The sequence below is a fragment of the Eurypyga helias genome, unplaced genomic scaffold, assembly GCF_000690775.1.
Source record: "Eurypyga helias isolate BGI_N326 unplaced genomic scaffold, ASM69077v1 Scaffold41479, whole genome shotgun sequence".
NCBI lineage: Eukaryota > Metazoa > Chordata > Aves > Eurypygiformes > Eurypygidae > Eurypyga > Eurypyga helias.
Genome location: NW_010273436.1, coordinates 903 through 19,559, shown reverse-complemented (window position 1 = coordinate 19,559; position 18,657 = coordinate 903). Strand labels below are relative to the sequence as shown.

The window sequence follows — 18,657 nt, the reverse complement described above, 5'->3', positions numbered from 1 at the left end:
AGGTAGGTCTGGAGTGACTGAAGGGTCTGCTTATCTCTTACCCATTCTCAGGGGGACATCCCTTCATAGGCACGCAAGGTCTGGCTCTTGGGAGCTATTGCACATGTAGAAAATGACCTGCAGTCTTGGCTGGTGGGATGGAGGGGGAAGGCTTTGAGATGCAGCCACACAGGGACCTGCCACTCATCGAGGTGGTGACTGTGTGTCTCACATTTCAGTGTCCCAGGATCCCTTTTGGGCAGGGCTGACTCCCAGAGGGTTGTTCTCTTAGGCAAAATGCTGCTCACTCACTCTCTGTTCTTATACCTTGCAGCACCAGGCACCTCCAGCTCAATGCCCACCGAGTCATCGACCTCAGGTAGGTCCAGAAGGCTTGAGGGGTCTGCCTAGCTCCTGCCCCCAGTTGCAGATCACAGAATCACAGGTTGGCCGAGGTTGGAAGGGACGTCTGGGGGTCATCTGCTCCTACTCCCCTGCTAAGGCAGGGTCACCCAGAACTGGCTACCCAAGGTCATGTCTAGATGGCTCATGACTGTCTCTAGGATGGAGAATCCACTACCTCTGTTGGCAACCTTTGCCATTGATTAGTCACCCTCACAGTAAAAATGTTTGTCCTGATCTTCAGACCGAACATAGATGGAGCATCTGAGATGGGGTCCCCAGATGGAAAGGCTCATGTGTTGGGGTTTTGTGTGTACGAGTGCAGGCAGAGGGATTGCTTGGTCATGGTTGCAGCCAATGAGAGGAATGTTACTGCTTGGGGTACGTTCCTCTTCATTTAATACCATAGAACAATGCCTCAAATTATACCAAAATCAGTTTCACACCCAGTGAAATTTCTTTGCAGTGCAGCATTAATTTCACCAGTGCTCAAGAAGCATTGTTTTTGACAACTTCCCAAGTGTCATTATTCCTCTGACCCCTATTTCAGCTGTTTGTTCAACCACATAATTTAAGCATAGTACATATTTTAAATATTTATTTGTTTACGTATTTAATTCTAGAGTTCAGTTAGTGAGAGAATGGTTTCTTTTTTGTTTGTTACAAGATGAAAATAAAAACAGGAAATCTCTGTGTTGTCAGTAAATCTTTCTATGCACGTATCTTGTTCTTTCTTTAGGCTGAAAAAAGTAAACGTGTTTTTTTTCTAGCTTGAAATATAATTCAAAGGACAGTATCCATTTACACGTTTTTCTTAGCGTAATTTGAACTTGTACTGAAAAGTAACCCAAAAATACATGACTTTATTTTACTTCTTAGATCTTGATTCACCTTTTATTTCATTAGGCTGCAACTGACCTATATATAATCTTACACAATTTTTTGACTGTGACGTAAGTTCTTCAGGTTTATGAATTGGATATGTCAGCATTCTTATTCAGAAACAAAATAATTTTGATTGTGTTTTTCCTTCCCTTTGGTCATTAGCAATTGTAGAGGAGTGAAACCAGGCTCAGCTGTGACTTTCAAAGAACAGCTGAACTCCAGAGGCCCAGCCTCAATGATTGTGCAGTTCTAGGAAAAATACTCTGTCCTGCCAGTGCAGACATTGAAGATCAGCATTAGACAAACTATCCAGTGTGCTTAGGATCTCCTAAGATGCATTCAGATGATATATGAACCTAATAGAAAGACCATTGAAACTGGTAGAAATCACTGCCTCTAAATTTAAACTTATAAACTCCACATAGACATATTCCAAAAGCAACCTTACATAGTGTATAATGTTATTTTTCTTCTAATATTTTTCTCTGCAGAAGATTATTCTTGTGGTGGCTTGCTTTCCTCTTCATCTGGGACATTACAAAGTCCACTTTACCCCAGAAATTATCCAAACAATGCCAACTGTGTTTGGGAAATAGAAGTCAACAGCAACTTCCGTGTCACACTCACATTTAGAGATGTTCAGTAAGTAAAAATTTATTGCTTGGGAAGATGATGTGTGGGATTGACATTTTGGATTTGCTAAGCCAATAGCTGCTTGATTTCAAGGATGTTGTACAAAGCTTTTAGTACATCTGAGATGAAAAATATATTGATTTTTGTTTATTTAACCAATAATGTGGCTGGCATCTAATGAGACAGAAATTGGAGGCTGTAATTTCTGTTCCAAAGACTTGATAGTCATACCACTAACAAGTACTCTTTTGCTGTGAACAGTTAATCTGGGTTTAAGGAAAAAAAAAAACAAAAAACAAAACCAACCAACCAAACAAAAAGAAATTAAGAAAAAAATATATGAAATAAGTATTTGACTAAATAGTCATGTTTGTTCCCCAGGATGGAAGGTGGCAGATGCCTGTCTGACTATATAGAAGTTTATGATGGGCCACTCCGTACCTCTCCTCTCCTTGGGAAATTTTGTTCCGGTTCTTTTCGCACATACACGTCTTCCTCAAACCTGCTGACTGTACAGTTTTACAGTAACTCTCGATACACGTACAGAGGGTTTCAAGCTGACTATTATTCCACTCCAGCAGATCAGAGCACTAGTAAGTTCATGTTTAAAGCAGAAATCTGCTTCTCAATTCTTTGCCAATCCATTGATTGTTAATCTCGTACCACTTCAATGAATCATCCATTTCATGTTATTTTAAATTAAAATCTATAGCATTTCAAAGAGGTGCAAGTATATCATTTGGGTTCTGAACTTCTGCAGTATCAGCTGCTTTTGCAAAAGATACTGTTTATTTAAGTACAACCTTTTTTCAGTCACTTCAATGAGCTGGTAACGTGTTTTCTTTGCGCTAGCACTGGTGTGTTTGCCAGACTACATGCGTGCAGTTGTGAGCAGATACTACCTTCAGTCACAAGGTTACTCAGCTTGGAATCTCTCCTTGAATGACCCCTCTTGCAAACCCAACATTACATCAGACTCCGTTATATTCGACATACCATACACTCGCTGTGGCACTGTGAGAGAGGTATGACTTTAATTGTTTCAACAGAATATGCAAATATTGTGAGCGTGTAACAAGTCAGACTGAAGAATTCATTTAGAAACCCAGCACCAAGATCTGTGGGCACTGGAAGTGTCCTGGTGATCACGGGCTTTCTCTGCCTCTCCTGAGGGATAAGGTTTATTACCACTCCTATTTCCTGCATCTGCTGACAGATACAGCACTTAGAGCCTGCTATTGATCTTCTAAGGAACAAAGTGTGGGAGGGAGCAAATACTTGTGTTTTCAAGGTCCCGAGCTGAGTGTGGTGGTTAAAAAGGTCTCAAAGCCTTTACTAAATGTGACCAATTGTGGTTTAGGTGACAACTTGAGCTGAAACACTGTGCTGTACCAGATCCTTCGGGCATCTGATATTCAAAGAATTGTGCAGGTTGTATTTAATGAGTTATGTCTGCGTGTAGTGTGACTAGTTCTCTAGGCCCACACTGTAGTCACTAAATATTACATGTAGATTCTTATCTTGAGAACAGAAATCCCTAGGTTCAGACTTCTCCACAGCAGATTTCTAGAGGACATAATGCATTTACTGTGCATATTGTTGTAAGGGTACAGTAAAGTTTAGAATGAATAATAGGAAACCTGACTGTATGCATTAATTTTGCATTTTATTTTATATGCCACACAGGGAAACAACAATACAATAATCTATTCCAACATTATTAGAGGATCCTCTTCTGGTACTGTAATCACAAGAAATAAAAATCTCCACTTGCATATCAACTGCAAAATGCTCCAGAACACATGGGCACAAACAATGTATATTGCGGAGGACAATTTTGATGTCAATGAAACGCAGTATGGCAGATATGATGTAAACCTCACGTTTTATCATTCTTCATCCTTCTCATGGCCAGTGACTGACTCACCATATTACGTTGATATCAATCAGAATTTGTTCCTTGAAGCTTACCTGCACAGCTCTGATTCAAACCTGGTCTTGTTTTTGGACACATGTGTGGCGTCTCCCACTCCCCACAATTTTACGACAGTAACTTACGACTTGATCAGGAGTGGGTAAGCTCTTATGCATTAGAATTATAAGTAGAACTGCCTTTGAACTTGTATCTCTTCCTTTTTTTTTCTTTTTTAAAACTTTGTTTTAACTGAATAGTGTGAATAGAGCATAAATTAGTGTTAGCTTCCAACTAATTCATGACCATAGGCATTTGAGGTTTACTGGGGGAAAGGGGATGGATTGACCCAAAATATAACACACATACACCCTCCAGCTAAAAATGACAAATAGACTAAATGGCTATGGCCAGTTCACCGTGGATTATTATTGAACAAGTAACAGTGACATAGCTTAAGTATGATTCACATTCAGAAAAACATAGACAGAGGACAAGCTGAGGGGAGGTAACATGGCTCAATGCCGCCAAAGAAGGGCATCTTGCTTTTCCTGATTGCAGGTTTCTGAACCATTTCCGACATGTTTAAAAATCACTTTCATGTTACGTGTTATATTGCGTGTAAATGACTGATTGCAGTGTATATTCATGAGAGTTTTCTTGTTTCCTTTTTAGGTGTGTTCGAGATCCTACCTACGCTACATATTACTCACCCTACAGACACGTGCTCCGGTTTAAATTCAACGCCTTCCAGTTTATTCGTTACAACCCATTGGTTTACCTACAGTGTGAACTAGTGGTGTGCAGGGCCTATGACTATTCTTCCAGATGCTACCAAGGCTGTATTACTAGGTCCAAGAGAGAGGCCAGCTCTGGCCAAGAAAGTGTGACCATTGTTGCTGGTCCAATACAGCTTCGGGAAGATGGTGATGAGAATAGGAATGCACGGGATGCTAAATAAATCTTTTATCACCTTTAGCAGATAGCATCTTTAAATGCCAACTTAATTCTGGATGAAACTATGCTGCTGGATTACCGGCAGCTCTGCAATAAACATTAGGAATGTGCCTTCAGACTCCTGTCTATTAATCCCACTTCCCATCAGTTGTCTTTTCTGCACATCATAAAAACGCGGGAAGTCTGATGAGACAGAGCACAGGCAGCTCTGTGGAACTCACCTGTTCCCAAACTGCCTTCGACTTGTAGCTGCCATATCCGAAAAGCCAGTCAGAAAAGTTCCCAGACAAATTTGCAATCTCTAAGCTTTTTATTTGTTGTTAGTTTTCTTAATGGTAAAAATGAAATGCTTAAGTTGCAGCTTAAGTTCTATTAACAAGCTCTACTAATATAATCTTTAAACTTGATCTAGAATGCAATCTTCTTCCTTCTTATTGTTTTGGAAATAACAGGATAAGGGATCAAATGTAACCAGGTCCTCTCGTCTTTCCCAGAGCTGGACCCTTTTGTCATCCAGGAGAACATGAATCCAGCTCCTGCTCCAGCTCATGTTTCTCATGCACCATTTATTATTGCTGTCAGGCCCCTGGCAGTTGCTTTTCATTCTTGTTGGGTTTCTTTTGAAACATAAAGTGAAGAAACCAATTCCATACCAGATAGTGTAAGCCTTGGTAAACACCTGCAGCTGATCACATTGGCTGAGTAATTTGATGGACTGAGTAATTTTCTTGTGTTGAGGCAATTCATTGACAAGCCAAGATTAAAATCCAAGCATGAAAAGTTTTCTGTGGTGACAGCTCACCTCAGGAGAAGAGGTGGGCTTGGCATAACAACTCAGCTTTCAAGGAAGCCAGAAGACCAGGGAAAATTTGCAGCTAAATAACCCTCAAATTAGTTGCCACCTGCAATATTAAGCTCTCAAATCTTAACCTAGTACCCGAATCGTTAGCTTCCTCCTCTCTTGACTCTCCTAGCGAAAAATACAGCTCGAGTTTTGGGTGACCCATATAGCCAGTTCCTGCTCCACACCAAGGATGAGTTTGTTTTCTGCTTCCTCGTGTATAAATTAAGAGCAAGTCCTTCCTTTCCACGGGGCAGTTTTGAGTACATCACAAAATGTGTGCTGCGTGAAATGTTTCAGATGGAGGAGGCTTTATGCAGCTAAAAATACCCAGGCAATCACGCACAACCAAAAGAAGAACATGTTTTTTCCAATTGCATATGGATCCTCATACAGAATGTCTGAATATTTTGTGACTAGTTCTTTAGAGAGGTGCTCCTCGTTGAGAAAAATCAGCGATTTGAACTATTTTGAATTATGGCTGATTTCTGATATAAATTTTGTAGTTACAAAATCAAGAAGGCAATGTTTCTAGTGTGATATTACTCACATGATTCCTGAAAGTGTCTCTGCAATCAAACTAAAAATTTTTGCCATCTTGAAGTGCCTCATCTGTAATAAAGAATTTTTCCAAGCAATATGTTGTTCTTGCAAGAGAACCCTTTATATGAACACAGGAGCATCACATACATGGGTTCTGGAAAAATACAGGAAGATCTTATTTGTGGTCCAGATCTGCTGTCCCACATCTAGTTTTGGGGTTAATTTTGGTATTTTCTTTGCCAATAAATAATGTCAAATGAAGTCAGTATAACTTTTTTGGGTAATACCATAGCTCTGCTTCGGATCAGGCAAAGGCACTGATTTATCTGGTTGCATATCTGCAGGAAAAAAAAAAAAAGACAGCTAGTAGCAAGAGCAAGTGGGCATCATCAGGGGTAATAGTGCCTTCCTGGAGTGCTGTGTGGCACAAACAACTTGGCAATAGGGCTGTCACTCCAAGAATGCCTGGCTGCATCCCTCCTGCTCCAGGCTGCCGCAGCCTGCCTCCTCCTTAGGGCACCCACAGCTCTACTGGGTCAGTGCCGTGGGGGTTGCAGAGGTGACCCAGCACGGTTTGCCCCGTCAGGTAACCGTTGCACACAACATCTGGTCGTCACTGGGCTCCGAGACGAACAAACCGCTGTATAAACTGATACAGCATCAGTCTTGACTCTCCCACTGCAGCTTCCAGAAATCAAACCCCATCTCAGCCGTCAGCCAGCTGCAAGTCTTCTCCTCCTGTTTTCCCAAACAGCAATAAATATTGTGGATGGTACATGCTGGACCAAGATACCAGGGGATCCTCATCAGCCGGGCCATTGGGAGGCAGCTTCTAGAAAGATCTTTGAAGAAGTTGGTGCCTTGCAACAGCACTGCACTTCCTTGCTCCCTGCCGCGGCTGCTTGCACGAGCCACGCTGCTGCGCCTCTGGTGACCACGGTGTGAGACGTGGCACGGCAGAGGCAGAGCAGAAAGCTGCTGGCAACGGAGCCCACCTCCGCGGAGCTCTCGTTGCACAGCAGTTTTGTTTCCGTGTCTCTGGAAAGTGCGTGTTCGTCCTTAGCACTGGATCGTGTGTGATCAGGCTGGCCATGGCAGGTGGAAACGGACTTCAACGGCTGCTCTCAGGGCAGCTCCCCCTGAGTCATCAGACCTTTGGTACCTTCATTGCAACATCCGAAAGCTCAGGATGCTGGAGGAAGGAAAGATAACCTGCTTAGGGGTAATTGGAGCAGTGAACAGGCAAACCGAGCTACTGTTACTGCTTCTTGTTTTGGAACGTGTTCAAAACTTCTCAGTGGAAAAAACCTACATCGGGCTTGAATCCCTTTTGACTTACCACATTACCACTGTGATGATGTAACTGCATACAGCCAGAGGAAATTTTTCTGTGGAAGGTTTCTGAAAAAGGGGGCTAAAAGATAACATAGATTGAGGATGAAAGTTTAATGATTCACAAGTACTTCATGTTTTAAACCAAAGTATGTGGAGTAGCTACAGGACTACAATGAATTTCTGTTATCATGAAACTACAGCCTAAGTAATCGCAGCAAAACCCCAGATGTCTCCATAATTTCCCCTTCTATTAAGTACAGGGGAACTGATAGAAAAGATATGAGCATCCCTATAGTGACATTTGCACTGTCTTGTTTGCACTAAGGTCTGAAGTTTTTCACCGCCATTCCTTCCTTATCTAAGGTGAGTCTCCTCCATCTAGACATCAAATCTAAAATTTTAGGTCAAATGGTGTATTTCTTGAAGTGCTCTTAGTACATACCAATAATGGCTGTTAGTAACTAACATCTGCTTTTACATTTTAGTTTCTTTAATCATTCTTTCCTCAAGTGCTCTGCTAATTCTCATTTGAAAAGGCTCGTGTTAGTATTTATTTCTCTTTCAAAGCTCTTTGTTGTTCAGTAAAAGCCTGTATCATTACAGCTTAGGTTCTTGATTCAAAACTACACCAATCTTCCTACACTGTGGGGGGTGGCAGCTACAAAAGGCACAAGGGAATAAGTCAATGGCTATTGTCTTTTTCTTTTTTAAGGGATGACTCATGCGTCCTTCTGACAAGGCACAGTAGATTCATTGTATTATTGTATTCACATGAACCAGGAAACGCCAAAGCCGAAGGCAGTGGAAGCACAGTGAAATCCTCAGGAAAAAAATATAGGTCATACAGGGAATGAGGTGTATGAAATTCTCATATAACTTACAAACATAGTGCAGAATCTTTTTAGAGTATTTTAAACATTTCTATAGATCCACACTGTTCTTGGACCAAATTTGTTGAGCTTACAATTGATCTAATAAAACTGAATGTCAGTGAAAGCCAAAAGAAGGTATTTTATATTACCTCACCTCCCCCTATGTCTTCACCACTTTCCCCCCTTTCTTTCCCTTCTGTGAAGTGTATCAAAAGCCTGATCCTGCAGAGGTTAAGGCAAACACACAATTTCCAAAGATTTTGGGAGACTATTCATAGCAGAAAAGTTATGCACATAGCTTAGTTAAACACTTGCAAAGTTTTGATGCCAATTATTCCAATATGTAATTTTAACAACCTATCTTGGCTCCCAGTGAAATGTCAAAACACATAATACAGTAATATATGTGTAAAACTGACTTCATCTAGTGTGGCAAAATTCACTAATTTCCTTTACCTGTCTGCAAATTATTAGTAAAGGGGGGTAGGTGAGGAACAGCTGAGGAGTATTGGTATTTGTTGTTGCTCATCCATTTAGTAAACACCATGCTCTTGTTGCCCCCGATTATCATGTGTAGGGCACCCCCATGTTATAAAAAGCATACTGACAGAAATTATCTGCCCAGGTTGGTGGGGAAAAGAAAGCTAAAACAAAGGAAATGGCACATGCTGCACTTTGCATTCCATCTTGCTACATTTCCAATTCAGAGAAAATAAAAACCAGGTGAGAAACCCAGGTCACGTTGCACTGCGTGTTAGACTGGAGATATGAAGAAACGGGTTTTTTACTGATAAATTTTTCTTTGGTGCAGATTTTAACTATTTAAACTTTACAATCCCAAGTCAAACTGCTCCATCTTTTCAGATCTTTGATTAGTGCAAGAAAGAAATGCAATGAGAAGTATTAAGAAGTGTTAAGAAATATGATAGATACAAAAAAATATAGTTCTACTTGAAATGACAAATCTAGGCACATAACCTTTGTATGAAAGGCTGTATAAATGCTTGGGGCCTTGAGAACAGAATATCTAAAAGCAGTAATCCTCACTTTTCCAGTGTGGCCCTTTGGTTCTTCTAGTTTTTAATATCTGAACGAAGATAAAATTCCTGAAAGAGACACAGCACTGAGCAGTGCAGTGTAGACATCTGCTGTCCAGGCTACTAGTTTGGAAATCTTTGGGAAGACCTTGCATAAGCTGGGCTGAGTGGGGAAGTCATCAAAACCAGCACTGGATATCACTGTAGACTCATATCTTTGGGAAGCAAGACCTTTCGTTCTGTTGGATTCTTTAGGATTAAGGTCGTGAAGAGGCTTTAATGTGGGTTTTTTTTTTCTTTCTCCTTAGAACCACAGGTGTTTCTCTGCCCGTACGTGTGCTTGAAACACAAATATGATGAGATATATCAGACTGGAATTCAGTACCACAGGTAGGTCACAGAAAGGAATTCTTACTTTATTAGCTTTTGAATTTCCTTAAACACCATGCATATAAAAAATTTAATAACACTAACTTGGTTTTATCTAATAATATTCCACGCAAACAGAATGTATTAATTTTTAAGTAGCTTAATTCAGCTTTTTCTTTTCATTTCTGTGTTTAACCAGAAGAAAAATTGCTTTATGATTATTTTTTGGATGGTGACAAGTTCTGGCAAGTATAAACAGAAAGTCCTTGACAAAGATATCATACTGTGGCAAGATAATTAGCTTTAAATACATTTTCAAAGTTCACAGGGTCACTAAAAGGCTTCAGAAATACACTACTGTTGTCAAGTTGTGAGAAAAAAGGGGAAAACAAGGAGGCTAGCTAAAACCAGACATGGAAACACATTCTTGAAAGGAGCTGGAGTGGTGAAAAGTATTTAGGCAAAATGGTATATGCAGGTCACTTCCGGTATTCTGTAGGAGGACTTTGCTGTTTATCAGTTTGTAGCAGCTGTAAAGTAGCATAAAAGTTGAGCAACACGTTGTAAGTGGATTGGTGCCGAGAAGTAATCACTGTGGAACTGCTAAATGAGTGACTGCTTTTCTGCATCTTGTATGGAAATAATCTTTCACACAGCAAGAAATGAGTATTGCTTCCCTTTATAATTTCTTTGGGTTTCTACACAAATTACCTAGCACACACGTGCAATACAACCCCTCTGATGACTCTGCGTTTTGAGAGCAGGTGGCTTCTCATGCATCTAGGTATTTTTACACATGAAGTGATTACTTTTCTTGAGCAATCCCCTTTGGCAACCAGCAGCATCATGTCCTTCCTGGTAGTGCTTCTCGTGGTTTGAAGGCAAAGTTAGGTAGTGAAGGGGAACCAGTGGTAACACTGAAGACAGTGGGAAATCCTGGAGTCAAGTTGTCGGTTCACATCCTGTCTTTCATTAGCCAGCTGCCTCAGGTTCCCCCACATCCGGTATGTTTCATCTCAGCAATGCTTAGAATGAAAACTGGGATCTCTTGAAGGCTAAAAGTCACTGATCTGAATATGTTTCAAAGAGCTAAAGATGGTTTGAACAGATGAGTATAAAAAGAAGCTGGAAGGCAAAATCCAGGCTTGAGGATCACTTTTGAGCACTGGGAAAGGATGCAGCTACAGGGTAGTGTAAGACAGGAGCCAATATGGCTCAATAGATGCATTCACTGAGGTTGTACTCACACTCTTGTCCAAAGACACTTCAAATGTAGGCTGCTTTGACTGTTGGGAACCTTCATTCATGTTAGCAAAACGCACATGTATCATGTCATGAGAAAAGTGCAGGTCTGGTCATACGATGGGAGAGTGTTGTAGGTTGGCTTGCATCCCTGAAGAACACTTGCACATCCCCACATCCCAGGCATATCACTGGGAGGCTACATGTTCCCATTTCTGTTGGACCCTCCCTGCCCAGCGTTAAGGTGTTCCTTGAAACTGGCAGATAGTGCAGGGAAGTTCACAGAACACAAGTGTCAAAAAATATATATGTTACGTACCAGTAATTAACCATAAATTCTGCTCAGCCATTGGCTTGGTGTTGCCAGGCATCTCTTCCATGCTTCATCCTGTTCTTGCAGTCTTAGCAGATACTATCAGGCCCAACGTGGGAGGTGCAAGCTGAGCAGTGCACAGAAATTAGAGATGACTAGAAGAGTTTAAATTAAATAGGGGAGGGTGCAATGAGAAAACAAATGCAGTAAAACTGTAAAAGAGGTGAAAATGGCACAAAATGGGTGACTATTAAAATAAGGAATTAATTGCTAGGGATAGTAGAAGAGGCCAGATTGGACTGTTGTTTTAGGCATGACCAAATCAAGTGGTGTGGTCTGGAGTTGGTAATGCATTACTTGAAATCTTTATAGAAAGGCATTTAGGAATTTAACAGAATATATGTTAATCTTTTGGTACATATACTATTTAATAAGTATAATAATAATAGCTCTACAAAAGGATTAAGGGTATATGTTCAAGTCTGCATACCTGATGGATTAGGCAGCTGCCATACAGGCATATACAGAACAGTGTAGGTGCCTGAATGCCCAGCCTCCCAAAACCATCAAAAGGCTGTATACAGTCTCTATATTTCTGCCTGATTAAGTCTGAACAAGGGAAGAAAAATCACTACGCTAACCACTATGGCTGAACCCAGATTTCAAATGCAAATGCGCTGACAACCAGAGGTGACAATGAGGTTACATACACACTAAAACTTGGGTATTGATGTTTCTGCTACAGGCAGAAAGAATCGGTTCAAAATGTAGAACAGCATTCAAGAAATGGGATGTTGCTGCAAACTCTTGATTCGACATTTTTTTTAGCTTTTCTGGATTGTTTGGTGGATATGAGATCCTACCCAACCAGGACACTATCCAAATGTTAGCCTCAGATATGGATGGCATAAAGCCTTATTTCACCTGTATATAGCCCCTTGTAAGATTTCTGATATTTATTTCTGCCAGTTTCTTACTCTTACAACTGAACTTTTCTCCTGTTTTAGAGACAAAACAAAGCAAGCTAAAAGTCTGAGAAATATTGGGTGCTCTCCTGATGGGGTATTACCCATCTGTGTACAGCATTAAATGAATGGAGACGTATACAACAACTGAAGTCCTGCAGAGCATTCCTGGGCAGATACAAAGGATCAATGTGGAGATTGATGTGTTCAAGCTCCTTTCTGCAAGAAGCACATGGCAGAAAACCAGTACATGGACCTAGAACTCAGACTGTTACAGTAGGTAAAATCTTCTATTTTTTTTCTCCCTCAAACTGAAAGAAAATGATTGATCAAGGGAAATGGAAGGGCTTTCTCTAGTCTTTAACAGCTCTAAGTGCCACTAAAAATTACAACTGCGTTTGAAAAAATGAATCTTTGGTAGTTTGGACCTGCATTTTTTTAATTGAAATTGCATAGAAAAGATAACATTTGTTTCTTTAATCCAAGTGTAACAGTATAACTTAGTGAAAAGTTGTTCCAGTGAACAGCTGGCCTCTGATAGAAGGTATTGTGAGTTAACTGAGGCTGATTTTCTTAGACAAGTTTCTTTATGTTCATGTGCCTCAAGATCCAAGGCAATAGTTCCCATTTCCTCATGATGTGAAAACAGCTATGGATTGCTGATATGCTACCAGGAATGCAGCCTCATGCATCAGGTTATTTACAGTGTTTTATGGTACTTTGTTCTGCAGCAAACTTCCTGCTGCTCTGATGTTGGTATGTGCAATAGAAAGGAGAGGTAATCTAAGGTGTATTTTGTACAGAGCACGTTAGCATTTTAACAGCAACAAATCAAAGTTACCTGTTATCAAACCTGAAGAGGTAGGTCCTCATACGAGTTAAAGAACATTTACTGGAAACGTCAGAAATGCACCAGGAAATTGAAACTGGTGAGCCCTGGCAAGAACTCTAACAGCCAAGTTTGTGCTAGAGCCATGCCAGCAGGTTTAATTGCTGTGGATAAACTTAATACAGTGCATTTATTCCTCCTCTCTTCTTGAATCTCCTTGATGTCACCCACTAATTTTCTATTCATGGTGTCACAAACCAGCTATGGCCCAATGAAGTCCTCTAGTCCGTCCCCCTGCCCAAAGCAGGGTCAGAGAAAGCAGGTTGCTCAGGAGCGTGTCCCGTTGGGTTTGAATATCTCAGAGAATGGAAGAATCTATAACCTCTCTGGGCAACCTATTCCACTGCTTGACCATGCTCACAGTGAAATTATTTTTTCTTATGTTTAAATGGAATTTACTGTACTTCAGTTCATGCCCATTGTCTCTTACCCTGCACCACTGAGAAGAGTCTGCCTCTGTCTCCAGCTGCCTGGTCTCCTTGTTCTGTAAAAAGGTCTTATTTTTCAGGAATTTAAAGGCAGGGTTATGACCCCATAGTCTCTTTGGAATCACAGGGTGTGATCACTCCACTGGACACATGGTATTGTTTTTGCTCTTGTCAGGAAGTCAGGAACAGTAGAGCTGTGAATACAAATGTTCATCCTTACATTTCTTTATTAACATATGAATACAATAAGTTGTATTTACCATTGTTCTTCAGTTTGTTTGCTCTTCTCATTGACTGCTTTGACAGCTTCTGAATCTGGACTCTGGCCTTTTGTCTTTCCTGCCTCTATTCTAGCACAGTGAAGCTCTTCAGAGAGAGGGGACTCCTTATCCCCTTTGTCTCTAGATCCAAGCTGTGCTTTTCTGTAGGAGGAAGGTTGGAATATACCAGTAGGAATCATGAGTTACGTCAACTATTGCGGTTTGGTTGCCGTTTATATCATAGCCAAAATGTATGGATAGGGACAGCCTGGATGAAGTGTAATGAATAGAATATTAGACCAAAAATTGGCCTGTTTCTAGATGGCCTGTATTTCTCCTAAGATGAGAAGAAATAGTAAAAGAGCAGCATAGTTACTCCAGCAAACAGTTTAACAGGGCAGGATATGGGCTGTTGTGTCCAAAGTGATCTCTGGCTCCATTAAGACTTCACATAGACCAACCAAGGAAACCATTTCAGCACGACTCTTGATTTTACTTCAACCCATACTTCCTTCCCTTTTTATAAAATTTATGATTCAAAGAATTGAAGGAAGTCTTGCTGGCAAATTCTGCTACAGATCATAGCAGTAGATTGAGGGAAGATGGTAAAGCAGAGCAAGATCAACAGACCCCCCCAGATGAGGTCCACTTAGAGTATGTTACAAATAGCCAGCATTCATCTACTTTTCATACCTGACATGATACCATTTATGATGCGCTGTTCCTGTACAAGCAGCAGAGAAACAAGCCTGTAATTTCAAGTGGAAACCATCAGAAATATAAACGCTCATGAGACCAGGGCCCTCTGATTAAGGTTTTATCAGAAAACCTGCTATGAATTTGCTGGCTCACCCTGCAATACGTTACAGTCTGCTTTATTAAGTCATTAGCTACAAGCAGTAAATAAATAAAGTTGGGATGGTGGGGGCAAAGAAACTTGTAGTTTCACCAGTCTGATTCCAAAGGTAATGCTGGGTCTGCACATACAGTTAAGATAATTCATAATGAGGGCAGAAGAACAAATTACCTAGGAAACGGAACTTTTAACATATATGATCATTCTGTAAAAATCAGGTAGTCATAAAAATGTTGCATAAGAAATCAAACATAACATGGGGCAGACTGACCTTGGGAGCCTCACCCTTTTACAGGTGCAGAGTATAAATTCTGATGTTCTGATTTATTGGCATCTCTTCACAAGATGGGTACTGCCAAGAACTTGCTGTGGTTATTCCTCTTAACTACAGCTCTCCTGGATGCCACCTCAGGTAAACCACTTTAAATCTTTAAAGAACATAATTCCGAAAAAGGTAGGAAAAAGGAAATGTCTTACTCTTCCACACTGGTTCCATACATGTAACTCACATGCTAGTATAATCAACTTTGTGCAAAGATTAGAAGGAAGACAGACTGAAATTAGATAGCATCATGTTGTCATCTTAAAAATATGAACCAACCGATGTCATGATTAACTATTCATGTTGAAGTAAATTTAGGGCAATGAAATTAATATTGCTTTAACTGTTTTTCAGTACTGCCTTGTAGTATAGTCTAAACTAAATAAAAAAAAAATACTACCATGAACATACTAGTGAAAGACTTTGTTTCCATAAATGTGTGGGTTTCAGTATGGAATTAAGAGGGGATACAGTTTCTCTGGCTACAATGCATATTTACTTTAGAAGACTTCAAATTCAGCCTTGCAGATGCACGTGGAACCACCCAATACTTATTTAACTTCATATGAAACACAACAGTGAGACACGGTTTCTATCCTGTACGGTATCACAGAGTCCCAGAGGTGTGCGTTTCGCTCACAGCTTTGCCCTTGAGACTTTCATTTATGTGGAATCAAAACCTGGAGACTGTAACGATCTAGTCTGCACATTTACACATGCAAATCAGAACAGTGGTTCAGGAAGGTTGGGTTTTCTCAGAAACCAGTAGTTAGTATTGCTGAGGACTTTCTGAATATTATTGATATTTTACAGGGATGAATCCTTGGATTTACTATTCCCAGCAAACGATCTTGTGTCGTATCATGCCTGCCAGCCTCTCGCTTTGCCTTGGCACAGTGACTTCCTTGCTTTAATTCAGGCTCAGCATTAACTCTCACTCCTCCTTCATGGAAGAGATCTGGAGTGTTCTGCTCCTGCTAGGAATCTTTTCTGACTGGGACACCTGTCTGTTCACTGTTCTTTGCAGCTATAAATAAGAAAACAACATCCATCATATCCCTGGAAATATGAAGGGTAGAGAGCGTGTTGCACGTTTTGCCCACTGCTTTCAAGAAGACAGTAAAAAATGCTTGAATTATAACAGAGAATTTGAATAGAAAACAGAGAAACAAAAACTAAGCCAAAGAAATCAGAGTAAGAATCGTTTAGAAAAATAAAATAACACAACAAAGAAGCCCAAAAAGTAACAACAAAAGCCAGACAGAGTTTGAAATTTTTGTAGGCAGCCTGACTCATGTCCCAGTGAATGACAGAGTATTATTCAGATGAGGGATGATCTGAACAGACTGTATGGTATATAGACATAACACTATGACTCAAACCCATGGCTTCATATCTCACTTCTTAAAGAAAAGCACTTCATTTGGGAGGATTGAAGGGACCATTGGGAGGTTTTTTTGTTTTAAATCAAACTGTGCCATTTTTAAGAATTCTGAACCATTGCTTGCTATGTTAGTCTGGCTTTCTAAAAATTTTTTACAACTACAAGAACATATATTTTAATCACTAAGCCCAAGAGACTTTACATGACCCAGCCTGGAAGTGAAGGAGAAATTTATATAGTGATCACTGTTTGCTGTTCATTTTACTTTAAGTCTGATACCTGTCGCACTGTGTAAAGTCACTTTTTGAATGTGTGGGAATTGCCAAGAAATTTGTGTGTGCTTCTCAAAATAAGAAAAGGATTGCTAAATATACAAAACTTTTAAAATGCTGCATCAAACCACAGAACATGGCTAAGCATATTCAATACTTCATTTTTAAGTGAAAATCCTGACCATATTTTTCATATTAAATATACTTGCTTTATTTGGTTTTCATAAATATTTAAGTTTACATCAAGAAAATAACCAATTTCAGATAAACAACATGCATTCATCAACTAAAAATAGCACTGGTATTTTGGATTAGAAGAGATAGATTTAAGGAACTACCAAAAACATGGTACATTGCTTCCTTTCTGCAAACTTTGACTGTTTCTTTTTATTGCGATGAGAGTAAGTCTGTGCCATGCTTGGTTCATTTTGCTTCCAGCACCTTCTGTCCATTAATGCTAGCAGGTACACACTAAGAATTACCATAGAAAACTAAAATATTAGTCAAAAATCCAAACTGTTCTCTTTAGCCTGACACAACATTAGTCCAAACCTGCATGCATGAAAGATCGGTTTGCTAGACGGCAGATTTGCACTCAGCTGGCTCTGCTTACCGTCTTTTATTAATTGTAAAGGTCATTTTTGGTGCCTCCCAAGCCCTTGAGGATTATGGTGCCATTAATTACTTCTCATTTCCTGGAGACCTTGCACTACGGTTTTAACATACAAGGGCACATTTCGCTGTGATGCTTATATGATGCTTTGTAAGGTGTTCTCTCACGCAGATTGACCTTATGGTGTGGCACTGCCCTCCCCACTGTCTTTTGAACATATTAGCCACGTTCTATTGAGTTTGACAGAAGGGGGCAGTGTTAAACGTTAAGTGTTTAAACATTAAACATAAGCCTTCTACTTGGGTCTAGAACAGAAGCTGGGGAATCCCCATCCGTGGAGTTTTTCAAGACTTCCTGTGGCTACACAGAGTCACAGTTGTCCTGACCTAGTGTTGGAAACAGTTTCACATTTATTTGACAAATCACACAGCGAAGAGCCACATGTATGTCATCAAGGCAAAGAGAAAAAAAATCATGGAAGGACATTTCTGACAGTCAGGTCAACTATCACTGGTTCCTCAGCTATGTATATATCTTTATATATATATATATGTACACATTCAGAGCCAAGTGAATTACTGTCATATTTATGCATGCAAACAATGCATAGGCTCAGTCCCTTGCTTGCCATACTCCTAAGAGTGGTAACACAGGGATATATGGCAAATATTAATAGCAAAGTTTTATCCTTCGCAGATTAATAAAGAAGTTTTAAAAACTGGTTTTTAATGTGTCTTAAAGGAAGGCATGCCTCTATATCCTAAGTGGATGTGTATCAGTGAATATAATAGGCAATACACCCTTTTCTTAAAACTGCTTTTTCAATAAATCACCACACCTCTCGTCTGTCTTGTCCAAAGCTGTGAGTTGTCAGTTTGCTGCTGTACTAGTCACCATGTGGAATGAGTATGTTTTTTTAGAAACAAGTTCCTCACTACTGTTCATTTCTCATTTGTAAAACAGTTGCCTCAAACGGAGTTTATGGATCTGGGACAGGTAATCTCCATAGTTTTATGAAAAGAAAAAGTTCCTCACTTCTTTCTTTCACTTCTTTCACTTCTTTCCTGCAGCTACAAGTACCATGACACAAAGTACCACCATGACAATGTCTACAGGTATGTCTGTATTTTAAATGTTTCCTGTTAATGGGTTATTTTTTGGATGTTCCAGTTAATAGGCCAGGTTGGGGGTCTGAAGGTGGCCGGTGGCAAGTGGGAGAGGTAGGAGAATGGTGCTGTGAACCATTCACCACAGGACAGAGCACTGGTCTGCAAGACATGCCCCTTGGGCTACCGTGCTAGTGGCATAAACGTGGAGAGAGCAAAGCTCAAGGGTGGATTGCACCATT

The 18,657-nt window shown here is 40.2% G+C and overlaps 1 protein-coding gene across 1 annotated transcript; it reads left to right on the top strand.

Annotated features, from left to right (window-relative positions):
- Window positions 1–313: 313 nt before the first annotated feature.
- LOC104505503 (deleted in malignant brain tumors 1 protein-like) lies at window positions 314–18,424 on the top strand (the record flags this gene model as incomplete). Its single annotated transcript, XM_010159484.1, has 9 exons — window positions 314–358; window positions 626–762; window positions 1,758–1,908; window positions 2,281–2,492; window positions 2,752–2,924; window positions 3,586–3,974; window positions 4,487–4,737; window positions 9,705–9,786; window positions 18,380–18,424. Coding segments are annotated over 9 exons (1,485 nt in total), but the record flags the coding sequence as incomplete, so codon positions are not given.
- Between the last annotated feature and the right edge of the window lie 233 nt (window positions 18,425–18,657).